The 14,864-nt window shown below is 42.4% G+C and overlaps 1 protein-coding gene across 2 annotated transcripts in view; it reads left to right on the top strand.

The window, feature by feature from the left end:
* Positions 1–14,262: 14,262 nt before the first annotated feature.
* The window catches only part of LOC110445601 (follistatin-A-like), a 62,887-nt gene continuing 62,285 nt past the window's right edge, over positions 14,263–14,864 (top strand). Inside the window, exon 1 of one of the 2 annotated variants that reach the window (XM_021490284.1) lies at positions 14,263–14,599. In XM_021490284.1, the coding sequence (XP_021345959.1) occupies positions 14,506–14,599 (94 nt within the window). In that variant the 5' untranslated portion in view covers positions 14,263–14,505. The remainder of the gene's footprint in view (positions 14,600–14,864) is intronic. The other variant, XM_021490283.1, reaches the window with a different exon arrangement.

Below are 14,864 nucleotides of genomic sequence, written 5' to 3'. Positions count from 1 at the left end.
GGGGAGCTATAGGCAAACGAATGCAAATAACAAATACTATTCATTACGGTCAAACGGTATCGCATATCAGCTCTGTGTGTCAGGCACTGGTCAGGTAAAACTCTGGACACTCATAAAATTGTTATTTACCTGCTCTGTTACCTTGGAGCCAAACCCATTCTTGACAGCCTAACGGTCGCTGTAATACTGTGTAACACGCATTGTGAAATTGTATCATCTTGATTATTGTGATGAGAAATTACAGATATATACACCGTGTTCATTATCGCATACAAGCCTTCCGTATTTTTGTCATTCCGTAATTTTGATCTACAACTAATACCAAATCGCACAGTTGTGCGGAGAGAAGCGCACAACGGGGCGAACGGTTGCTAAATCGCACAGTTGTGCGCCCCATGTGTGGACGATGTGCGGACGGTGTGTGAACGATGTATGCACGGTGTGCGCACGCTATTTTTGGTGCGTTGTGCAGTCCCACAACTGTATCTAGGAGAAAAGAGGTGGCGACATATCTACACTAGATACGTACATCAGAGAGCAACATACCATATGTCTATCTTTATACACATATAAAACATACCGAGCCGATATATATACGGAACCCCCTGAATCCACAAATAGATCAACATTTAAGTATCCTCAGACATCATTTTACTTACTACGGCCCTATTACAGGTATCAGTATGGTACACTACTTACTACGGCCCTATTACAGGTATCAGTATGGTACACTACGGCCCTATTACATCTATCAGTATGGTACACTACAGCCCTATTACAGGTATCGGACTACGGCCCTATTTCAGGTATCAGTATGGTACACTACGGCCCTTTTACAGGTATCAGTATGGTACACTACTTAATACGGCCCTACTACAGGTATCTGTATGGTACACTACTTAATACGGACCTATTTCAGGTATCAGTATGGTACATTGCGGCCCTATTACAGGAATCAGTATGGTACACTACTTACTACGGCCCTATTACAGGGATCAGTATGGTACACTACGGCCCTTTAACAGGTATCAGTATGGTACTCTACTTAATACGGCCCTATTACAGGTATCTGTATGGTACACTGCTTAATACGGCCCTATTACAGGTATCAGTATGGTACACTACGGCCCTATTTCAGGTATCAGTATGGTACACTACTTACTATTGACCTATAATAGGTATCAGTTTGGTACACTACTTAATACGGCCCTATTACAGGTATCAGTATGGTACACTACGGCCCTTTAACAGGTATCAGTATGGTACACTACTTACTATTGACCTATAATAGGTATCAGTTTGGTACACTACTTAATACTGCCCTATTACAGGTATCTGTATGGTACACTACTTAATACGGCCCTATGACAGGTATCAGTATGGTACACTACTGTCCTATTACAGGTATCTGTATGGTACACTACTTAATACGGCCCTATTACAGGTATCAGTATGGTACGCTACGACCCTATTACAGGTATCAGTATGGTACACTGTTGCTTAATTACAGGTATCAGTTTGGTACACTACGGACCTATTACAGGTATCAGTATGGTACACTACTTACTACGGCCCTATTACAGGTATCAGTATGGTACCCTACGGCCCTATTACAGGTATCAGTATGGTACACTGCTGCTTAATTACAGGTATCAGTATGGTACACTACGGCCCTATTACAGGTATCAGTATGGTACACTACTTAATACGGCCCTATTACAGGTATCAATATGGTACACTACTTAATACGGCCCTATGACAGGTATCAGTATGGTACACTACTGCCCTATTACAAGTATCTGTATGGTACACTACTTAATACGGCCCTATTACAGGTATCAGTATGGTACGCTAGGACCCTATTACAGGTATCAGTATGGTACACTGCTGCTTAATTACAGGTATCAGTATGGTACAATACGGCCCTATTACAGGTATCAGTATGGTACACTACTTACTACGGACCTATTACAGGTATTTACTACGGCCCTATTACAGGTATCAGTATGGTACACTACTTACTATTGAACTATTACATCTATCAGTATGGTACACTGCTGCTTTATTACAGGTATCAGTATGGTACACTACGCCCTATTACAGTTATCAGTATGGTACACTACGGCCCTATTACATGTATCAGTATGGTACACTACGGCCTTATTTAGGTATCAGTATGGTACACTACTTAATACGGCCCTATTACAGGTATCAATATGGTACACTACGGCCCTTTTACAGGTATCAGTATGGGACACTACGGCCATATTACATGTATCAGTATGGTACACTACTTACTATGGCCTTACTACGGCCCTATTACAGGTATCAGCATGGTACACTACGGCCCTATCACAGGTACCAGTATGGTACACTACGGCCATATTTCATGTATCAGTATGGTACACTACGGCCCTATTACAGGTATCGGTATCTTGCACTCTTGCCCCATTGCAGGTATCAGTATGGTACACTACTTACTCCGGCCCTATTACAGGTATCAGTATGGGACGCCACGGCCATATTACAGGTAGCAGTATGGTACACTACGGCCCTTTTACATCTATCAGTATGGTACACTACGGCCCTATTACATCTATCAGTATGGTACACTACGGACCTATTAGGTATCAGTATGGTAGACTACGGCCCTATTACAGGTATAAGTATGGTACGCCACGGCCATATTACAGGTATCAATATGGTACACTACGGCCCTTTTACATCTATCAGTATGGTACACTACGGCCCTTTTACATCTATCAGTATGGTACACTACGGCCCTATCACAGGTACCAGTATGGTACACTACGGCCATATTTCATGTATCAGTATGGTACACTACGGCCTTATTTAGGTATCAGTATGGTACACTACTTACTACGGCCCTATAACAGGTATCAGTATGGTACACTACGGCCCTATCACAGGTATCAGTATGGTACACTACGGCCATATTACATGTATCAGTATGGTACACTACGGCCCTTTTACAGGTATCAGTATGGTAGACTACGGCCCTATTACAGGTATAAGTATGGTAAACTACGGCCCTATTAAAGGTACCAGTATGGTAGACTACGGCCCTATTACAGGTATCAGTATGGTACACTACGGCCCTATCACAGGTATCAGTATGGTACCCTACGGCCATATTACATGTATCAGTATGGTACACTACGGCACTATTACAGGTATCAGTATGGTACACTATGGACCTATAACAGGTATCAGTATGGTACACTACGGCCCTTTTACATCTATCAGTATGGTACACTACGGCCCTATTACAGGTATCAGTATGGTACACTATGGACCTATAACAGGTATCAGTATGGTACACTACGGCCCTTCCACAGGTATCAGTATGGTAGACTACGGCCCTATTACAGGTATCAGTATGGTAGACTACGGCCCTATTACAGGTTTCAGTATGGTACACTACGGCCCTATTACAGGTATCGGTATCTTGCACTATTGCCCCATTGCAGGTATCAGTATGGTACACTACTTACTGAGGCACTTTTTTCAGGTATCAGTATGGTACACTACTTACTACGGACCTATTACAGGTATCAGTATGGTACACTACGGCCCTATTACATCTATCAGTATGGTACACTACAGCCCTATTACAGGTATCGGTATGGTACACTACTTACTACGGCCCTATTACAGGTATCAGTATGGTACACTACGGCCCTAGTACCGGTATCAGTATGGTACACTACTTACTACGGACCTATTACAGGTATCGGTATGGTACACTACTTACTGAGGCCGTTTTTTCAGGTATCAGTATGGTACACTATGGACCTATAACAGGTATCAGTATGGTACACTAATTACTACGGACCTATTACAGGTATCAGTATGGTACACTACTTACTGAGGCCCTTTTTTCAGGTATCAGTATGGTACACTATGGACCTATTACAGGTATCAGTATGGTACACTACTTACTACGGACCAATTACAGGTATCAGTATGGTACACTACTTACTACGGACCTATTACAGGTATCAGTATGGTACACTACGGCCCTATTACAGGTATCAGTATGGTAAACTACTTACTGGGGCCCTTTCTTCAGGTATCAGTATGGTTCACTACGGCCCTATTACAGGTATCAGTATGGTAAACTACTTACTGACGCCCTTTTTCAGGTACAATGTATCAGTATGGTACACTACGGCCCCATTACAGGTATCAGTATGGTACACTACTTACTGAGGTCCTTTTTACAGGTATCATTATGGTACACTACGGCCCTATTACAGGTATCAGTATGGTAAACTACTTACTGGGGCCCTTTCTTCAGGTATCAGTATGGTTCACTACGGCCCTATTACAGGTATCAGTATGGTACACTACGGACCTATTACAGGAATCAGGATGGTACACTGCTGCTTTATTACAGGTATCAGAATGGTACACTACTTACTACGGCCCTATACATGCATCAGTTTGGCACTCTGCTGCTTTATTACAGGTATCAGTATGGTACACTACTTACTACGGCCCTATACATGCATCAGTTTGGCACTCTACTTACTACGGCCCTGTTACAGGTATCAGTATGGTACACTACTTACTACGGCCCTATTAGAGGTATCAGTATGGTACACTACGGCCCTATTATAGGTATCAGTATGGTACACTACTTACTACGGCCCTATTACATGTATCTGTATATGGTACACTACTTACTTCGGACCTATTACAGGTATCAGTATGGTACACTACGGCCCTATTACAGGTAGCAGAATGGTGCACTACGGCCCTATTACAGGTAGCAGTATGGTAAATTACTTACTGAGGCCCTTTCTTCAGGTATCAGTATGGTTCACTACGGACCTATTACAGGTATCAGTATGGTACACTACGGACCTATTACAGGTATCAGTATGGTACACTACTTACTACGGCCCTATAAGAGGTATCAGTATGGTACACTACTTACTACCGACCTATTACAAGAATCAGTATGGTACATTGCGGCCCTATTACAGGAATCAGTATGGTACACTACTTACTACCGACCTATTACAGGTATCAGTATGGTACACTACTTACTACGGCCCTATAACAGGTATCAGTATGGTACACTACTTACTACGGACCTATTACAGGTATCAGTATGGTACGCTACGACCCTATTACAGTTATCGGTATGGTACTCTACTTCCTACGGCCCTATTACAGGTATCAGTATGGTAGACTACGGCCCTATTACAGGTAACAGTATGGTACACTACTTACTATGGACCTATTATAGGCATCATTTTGGTACATTATGGCCCTTTTACAGGTATCAGTATGGTACACTACGGCCCTATTATAGGTATCAGTATGGTACACTACTTACTACCGACCTATTACAAGAAACAGTATGGTACATTGCGGCCCTATTACAGGAATCAGTATGGTACACTTCTTACTACCGACCTATTACAGGTATCAGTATGGTACACTACTTACCACGGCCCTATTACAGGTATCAGTATGGTACACTACTTACTACTGACCTATTACAGGTATCAGTATGGTACACTACGGCCCTGTTACAGGTATCAGTATGGTACACTACTTACTACTGACCTATTACAGGTATCAGTATGGTACACTACGGCCCTATATAGGTATCAGTATGGTACACTACTTACTACGGCCGTATTACAGGTATCAGAATGGTACACTACTTACTACGGACCTATTACAGGAATCAGTATGGTACACTACGGCCCTATTACAGGAATCAGTATGGTACACTACTTACCACGGACCTATTACAGGTATCAGTATGGTACGCTACTTACCACGGACCTATTACAGGTATCAGTATGGTACACTACGGACCTATTACAGGTATCAGTATGATACACTACTTACCACGGACCTATTACAGGTATCAGTATGGTACGCTACCGACCTATTACATATATCAGTATGGTACACTACTGCTTTATTACAGGTATCAGTATGGTACACTACGGCCCTTTTACAGGTATCAGTATGGCACACTACTTACTTCGGCCCTATTACTGATATCAGTATGGTACACTACTTACAGAGGCCCTTTTTTCAGGTATCAGTATGGTACACTATGGACCTATAACAGGTATCAGTATGGTACACTACTTACTACGGCCGTATTACAGGTATCAGTATGGTACACTACTTACTGAGGCCCTTTTTTCAGGTATCAGTATGGTACACTATGGACCTATAACAAGTATCAGTATGGTACACTACGGACCTATTGCAGGTCTCAGTATAGTACACTACTTAATACGGACCTATTACAAATATAAGTATAGTACACTAGGGCCCTATTACAGGTATCAGTATGGTTCATTACTTAATGCAGTCCTTTTTTTCAGGTATCAGTATGGTACACTACTTACTGAGGTTCTTTTTTAAGGTATCATTATGGTACACTACGGCCCTATTACAGGTATCATTATGGTACACTACGGCCCTTTTACAGGTATCAGTATGATACACTGGTATCAGTATGGTACAATACGGCCCTATTACAGGTAGCAGAATGGTGCACTACGGCCCTATTACAGGGATCAGTATGGTACACTAGTACACTACGGACCTATGGTACACTAAGGACCTATTACCCCTATTACAGGGATCTGTATGGTACACTACAGACCTATTATAGGTATCATTTTGATTACAGGTATCTGTATGGTACACTACTTACTACGGCTCATTACAGGTATCAGTATGATACACTGGTATCAGTATGGTACACTACTCACTACGGCCCTATTACATGTATATGTATATGGTACACTACTGCCCTATTACAGGTATCAGTATGGTGCACTACTTACTACGGCCCTATTACAGGTATCAGTATGGTACACTACTTACTGAGGCCCTTTTTTCAGGTATCAGTATGGTACACTACGGACCTATTACATGTATCAGTATGGTACACTAAGGACCTATTACATGTATCAGTATGGTACACTACGGACCTATTACATGTATCAGTATGGTACACTACGGACCTATTACATGTATCAGTATGGTACACTACAGACCTATTATAGGTATCAGTAAGGTACACTACTTACTACGGACCTATTACAGGTATCAGTATGGTACACTACGGCGCTACTACAGACCTATTATAGGTATCAGTAAGGTACACTACTGACTACGGACCTATTACAGGTATCAGTATGGTACACATCGAACCGATTACAGGAATCAGTATGGTACACTACTTACCACGGCCCTATTACAGGTATCAGTATTGTACACTACTTACTACGGACCTATTACACGAATCAGTATGGTACACTACGGACCTATTTCATATCAGTATGGTACACTACGGCCCTATTACAGGTATCAATATGGTACGCTACCGACCTATTACATATATCAGTATGGGACACTACTGCTTTATTACAGGTATCAGTATGGGACACTACGGCCCTTTTACAGGTATCAGTATGGCACACTACTTACTACGGCCCTATTACATGTATCTGTATATGGTACACTACTTACTACGGCCCTATTACAGGTAGCAGTATGGTGCACAACACCCCTATTGCAGGTGTCAGTATGGTACACAAGGGCCCTATTACAGGTATCAGTATGGTACACTACTTACTACGGCTCATTACAGGTATCAGTATGGTGCACTTCGGCCCTATTACTGATATCAGTATGGTACACTACTTACTGAGGCCCTTTTTTCAGGTATCAGTATGGTACACTATGGACCTATAACAGGTATCAGTATGGTACACTACGGCCCTATTACAGGTATCAGTATGTTACACTACGGCCCTTTTACAGGTATACATATCAGTATGGTACACTACTGCTTTATTACAGGTATCAGTATGGTACACTACGGACCTATTGGAGGTATCAGTATAGTACACTACTTAATACGGACCTATTACAAATATCAGTATAGTACACTAGGGCCCTATTACAGGTATCAGTATGGTTCATTACTTAATGCGGTCCTTTTTTTCAGGTATCAGTATAGTACACTACTTACTGAGGATCTTTTTTAAGGTATCATTATGGTACACTACGGCCCTATTACAGGTATCAGTATGGTACACTACTTACTATGGCCCTATTACAGGTATCAGTATGGTACACTACTTACTATGGCCCTATTACAGGTATCAGTATGGTACACTACGGCCCTTTTACAGGTATCAATGGTACACCACGGCCCTATTGCAGGTATCAGTATGGTACACATCGAACCGATTACACGTATCAGTATGGTACACTACTTACTGAGGCCCTTTTTTCAGGTATCAGTATGGTACACTATGGACCTATAACAGGTATCAGTATGGTACACTAATTACTACGGACCTATTACAGGTATCAGTATGGTACACTACTCACTACGGCCCTATTACATGTATCTGTATACGGTACAAAACTGCCCTATTACAGGTATCAGTATGGTGCCCTACTTACTACGGCCCTATTACAGGTATCAGTATGGTACACATCGAACCGATTACAGGTATCAGTATGGTACACTACTTACTGAGGCCCTTTTTTCAGGTATCAGTATGGTACACTACGGACCTATTACATGCATCAGTATGGTACACTACAGACCGAGTATAGGTATCAGTAAGGTACACTACTTACTACGGACCTATTACAGGTATCAGTATGGTACACTACGGACCTATAACAGGTATCAGTAAGGTACACTACTTACTACAGACCTATTACATGTATCAGTATGGTACACTACGGACCTACATTTATTATGTATTACATGTATCAGTATGGTACACTACTTACTACGGCCCTATTACAGGTATCAGTATGGTAAATTACGGACCTATAACAGGTATCAGTATGGTACACTACGGACCTATTACATCTATCAGTATGGTACACTACTTACTATGGCCCTTTTTTCAGGTATCAGTATGGTACACTACTTACTAAGGACCTATTACAGGTATCAGTATGGTACACTGCGGACCTATTACAGCTATCAGTATGGTACACTACGGCCCTTTTACAGGAATCAGTATGGTAAACTACTTACTGAGGCCCTTATTTCAGGTATCAGTATGGTACACTACGGCGCTATTACAGGTATCAGTATGGTACACTACTTACTACGGCCCTATTACAGGTATCAGTATGGTACACTACGGACCTATTACAGGTATCAGTATGGTACACTACGGCGCTATTACAGGAATCAGTTTGGTACACTACGGCCCCATTACAGAAATCAGTATGGTACACTACTTACTGAGGCCCTTTTTTCAGGTATCAGTATGGTACACTACGGACCTATTACATGTATCAGCATGGTACACTACGGACCTATTACAGGTATCAGTATTGTACACTACGACCCTATTACAGGAATCAGGATGGTACACTGCTGCTTTATTACAGGTATCAGTATGGTACACTACTTACTACGGACCTATTACACGAATCAGTATGGTACACTACGGACCTATTACAGGTATCAGTATGGTACACTACGGACCTATTTCATGTATCAGTATTGTACACTGCTGCCCTATTACAGGTATCAGTATGGTACACTACTTACTACGGCCGTATTACATGTATCAGTATGGTACACTACTTACTACGGACCTATTACAGGTAGCAGTATGGTACACTACTTACTACGGACCTATCACAGGTATCAGTATGGTACACTACGGACCTATTACAGGTATCAGTATTGTACACTACGGCCCTATTACAGGAATCAGTATGGTACACTGCTGCTTTATTACAGGAATCAGTATGGTACACTACTTACTACGGACCTATTATTGGTATCAGTATGGTACACTACGGACCTATTACAGGTATCAGTATGGTACACTACTTACTACAGCCCTATTACAGGTATCAGTATGGTACACTACTGCCCTATTACAGGTATCAGTATGGTACACTACTTACTACGGCCCTATTACAGGTATCAGTATGGTACACTACGGACATATTACAGGTATCAGTATGGTACACTACGGCCCTTTTACAGGTATCAGTATGGTACATTACTTACTACGGCCCTATTACATGTATCAGTATGGTACACTGCGGCCCTATTACAGGTATCAGTATGGTACACTACGGCCCTATTACAGGTATCAGTATGGTACACTTCTTACTGAGGCCCTATTTCAGGTATCAGTATGGTACACTACTTAGTAAGGACCTATTACAGGTATCAGTATAGTACACTACGGACCTATTACAGGTATCAGTATGGTACACTATTTACTGAGGCCCTATTTCAGGTATCAGTATCACTACCCACGGCCCTATTACAGGTATCAGTATGGTACACTATTTACTGAGGCCCTATTTCAGGTATCAGTATGGTACGCCACGGCCCTATTACAGGTATCAGTATGGTACACCTCGGCCCTATTACAGGTATCAGTATGGTACACTACGGCCCTATAACAGGTATCAGTATGGTACATTACGGACCTATTACAGGTATCAGTATTGTACACTACGGCTGTATTACAGGTATCAGTATGGTACACTACTTACTATGGCCCTATTACAGGTATTACAGGTATCAATATTGTACACTACTTACTACCGACCTATTACAGGTATCGGGATGGTACAGTACTTACTTCGGCCCTATTACAGGTTTCAGTATGGTACATACCGACCCTATTGCAGGTATCAGTATGGTTCACTACGGCCCTATTACAGATATCAATATGGTACACTCTACGGCCCTATTACAGGCATCAGTATGGTACATTACTTACTACGGCCCTACTACAGGTATCAGTATGGCACAGTACTTACTACCGACCTATTACAGGTATCGGTATGGTACAGCACTTACTACGGCCCTATAACAGGTATCAGGATGGTACCCTGCTTTATTACAGGAATCAGTATGGTACACATGGTACACTACTTACTGCGGCCCTATTACAGGTAAGGTATCAGTATTGTACACTAATTACTACGGCCCTATTAGAGGTATCAGTATGGTACATTACTTACTACGGCCCTATACATGCATCAGTTTGGCACTCTACTTACTACGGCCGTATTACAGGGATCAGCATGGTACACTACGGCCCTCTTACAGGTATCGGTATGGTACAGCACTTACTACGGCCCTATACATGCATCAGTTTGGCACTCTACTTACTACGGCCGTATTACAGGGATCAGCATGGTACACTACTTACTATGGCCCTATTACAGGTATCACTATGGTACACTACTTACACTACGGCCCCATTACAGAAATCAGTATGGTACACTGGTACGCCACGGCCCTATTACATGTCTCAGCTGTTACACTACGGACCTATTTCAGGTATCTGTATGGTACACTACGGCATTACAGGTATCAGTATTGTACACTACGGCTGTATTACAGGTATAAGTATGGTACACTACGGCCTTATGACCTGTATCAGTATGGTACACCACGGACCTATTACAGGTGTCAGTATTGTACACTACGGACCTATTTCAGGTATCTGTATGGTACACTACGGCGCTATTACAGGAATCAGTATAGTACACTACTTACTACGGCCGTATTACAGGTATCAATAGGGTACACTACTTACTACAGGTATCAGTATGGATCAGTATGGTACACTACAGCCCTATTACAGGTATCGGCATGGTACAGTACTTACTACGGCCCTATAACAGGCATCAGTATGGTACATTACTTACTACGGCCCTATAACAGGTATCAGCAGGTATCAGTATGGTTCATTACGGACCTATTACAGGGATCAGTATGGTACACTACGGCATTACAGGTATCAGTATCTACGGACCTATTACAGGGATCAATATGGTACACTAGGTATCAGTAAGGTACACTACTTGTACACTACGGCCCTATCATAGGTATCAGTATGGTACCCTATTACAGGTATCATTATGGTACACTCCTTACTATGGCCCTATTACAGGGATCAGTATGGAACACTACGGCCCTATTACAGGTATCAATATGGTACACTACGGACATATTACAGGTATCAGTATGGTACACTACTTACTACGGCCCTATTACAGGTATCAGTATGGTACACTACTTACTACGGACCTATTACAGGTATCAGTAGGGTACACTACGGCCCTATTATTGGTATCAGTATGGTATACTACGGTCATATTACAGGTATCAGTATGGTACACTGCGGACCTATTACAGGTATCAGTATGGTACACTACGGCCCTATTATTGGTATCAGTATGGTATACTACGGACATATTACAGGTATCAGTATGGTACACTGCGGACCTATTACAGGTATCAGTATGGTACACTGCGGACCTATTTCAGGTATCTGTATGGTACACTACTTACTACGGCCCTATTACAGGTATCAGTATGGTACACCACGGACCTATTACAGGTATCAGTATGGTACACTGCGGACCTATTACAGGTATCAGTATGGTACACTACTTACTACGGCCCTATTACAGGTATCAGTATGGCACACTACTTACTACGGACCTATTACAGGCATTAGTTTGGTACACTACGGACCTATTAAAGGTATCAGTATGGTACACCACGGCCCTATTACAGGTATCAGTATGGCACACTACTTACTACGGACCTATTACAGGTATTAGTTTGGTACACTACGGACCTATTACAGGTATCAGTATGGTACACCACGGCCCTATTACAGGTATCAGTATTGTACACTACGGCCCTATTACAGGTATCAATATGGTACACTACTTACTACGGACCTATTTCAGGTATCAGTATGGTACATTGCGGCCCTATTACAGGAATCAGTATGGTACACTACTTACTACGGCCCTATTACAGGTATCAGTATGGTACACTACGGCCCTATTACAGGTATCAGTATGGTACACTACGGACCTATTTCAGGTATCAATATGGTACACTACTTACTACGGCCCTATATGACAGGTATCAGTATGGTTCACTACGGACCTATAACAGGTATCAGTATGGTACACTACGGCCCTATTACAGGTATCAGTATGGTACACTACGGACCTATTACAGGTATCAGTATGGTACACTACTTACTGAGGCCCTTTTTTCAGGTATCAGTATGGTACACAACGGCCCTATTATAGGTATCAGTATGGTACACTACGGCCCTATTACAGGTATCAGTATGGTACACTACGGACCTATAACAGGTATCAGTATGGTACACTACGGACCTATTACATCTATCAGTATGGTACACTACGGCCCTATTACAGGTATCAGTATGGTACACTACGGACCTATTTCAGGTATCAATATGGTACACTACTTACTACGGCCCTAAATGACAGGTATCAGTATGGTACACTATTTACTACGGCCCTATCACAGGTATCAGTATGGTACACTACGGACCTATTTTAGGTATCAATATGGTACACTACTTACTACGGTCCTATTACAGGTATCAATATGGTACACTACTTACTACGGCCCTATATGACAGGTATCAGTATGGTACACTACTTACTACGGCCGTATTACAGGTATCGGTATGGTACAGTACTTACTACGGACCTATTACAGGTATCAGTATGGTACACTACGGCCCTATTGGTACACTACGGCCCTATTACAGGTATCGGTATGGTACAGTACTTACTACGGACCTATTACAGGTATCAGTATGGTACACTACGGACATATTACATCTATCAGGATGGTACACTACTTACTATGGCCCTATTACAGGCATCAGTATGGTACACTACGGCCCTATTACAGGTATCTGTATGGTACACTACGGACATATTACATCTATCAGTATGTTACACTACTTACTATGGCCCTATTACAGGTATCAGTATGGTACACTACGGCCCTATTACATCTATCAGTATGGTACACTACAGCCCTATTTCAGGTATCAGTATGGTGCACTACGGCCCTATTACAGGTATCAGGTGTATCAGTATGGTACTCCACGGCCCTATCGTAGATTTCACATGGGAAGCTTTTTACTACGGCCTGATGTATTATAGGTATCAGGCAGTACACTACTTACTACGGCCCTATACGTTTAAAGTATTACTACGGAGCTACTACACTGAACGTTCTCTGCGTGCGAAAATACATTAATCAAAAATCCTCCGCAATTGTTATGTTAATTTTATATCTTAATCGAACGCACCGTTACAGCCCAGGTAGAACTGTCGCTGGTTAGGTCCCTCCTCCCTGTCCCGTCATGTGATGCCAATATAACTTATATACAGACGAGCCTAATAATCACTTCATTCATGTCCGTCATAGGCGTAGTACGCTCGTAGTATGGCGAAGCAACGTGTTTTTGGCAGACGATATCGGCCTTGTGTTTATTTACCGTACATAACCTGTACACTTATGTCAGTCGCCCTACCCCCGGGCAATTAAACCTTATATACAACCGTGTACCTGGACAACACTGAGTGCATGTAAAGTAACACGTGTCTACATGTGTGTGCTATGGGATGATACTGTGTTTCGGACTCATGGATACATACACAACCTGTCATCATTCAATACATCTTATTCTCCTTATGTCCTTGGCTGGATATGTTTCAGGTAAGTGCATACCTGTCAAATAGTACATACCTTAGGTAGGTGCACTCAGCACTGGCATCAAACGCACGTGTCGGCAGTTAGGCGACAAACTATTCACACGCACGTGCCGGCTGATATCACACTGCCGACGTAGAGTATCACACGCACGTGTCGACTGATATCACGCTGGCGACGTAGTATCACACGCACGTGTCGGCTGATATCACGCTGCAGTGGCGGATCCAGAGACCTATCTGGGGAGGTTTCCAAATTTCCTGGGGGGGGG

Source organism: Mizuhopecten yessoensis, unplaced genomic scaffold, assembly GCF_002113885.1.
Source record: "Mizuhopecten yessoensis strain PY_sf001 unplaced genomic scaffold, ASM211388v2 scaffold2329, whole genome shotgun sequence".
NCBI lineage: Eukaryota > Metazoa > Mollusca > Bivalvia > Pectinida > Pectinidae > Mizuhopecten > Mizuhopecten yessoensis.
This window is presented reverse-complemented; position numbering and strand designations above follow the sequence as displayed.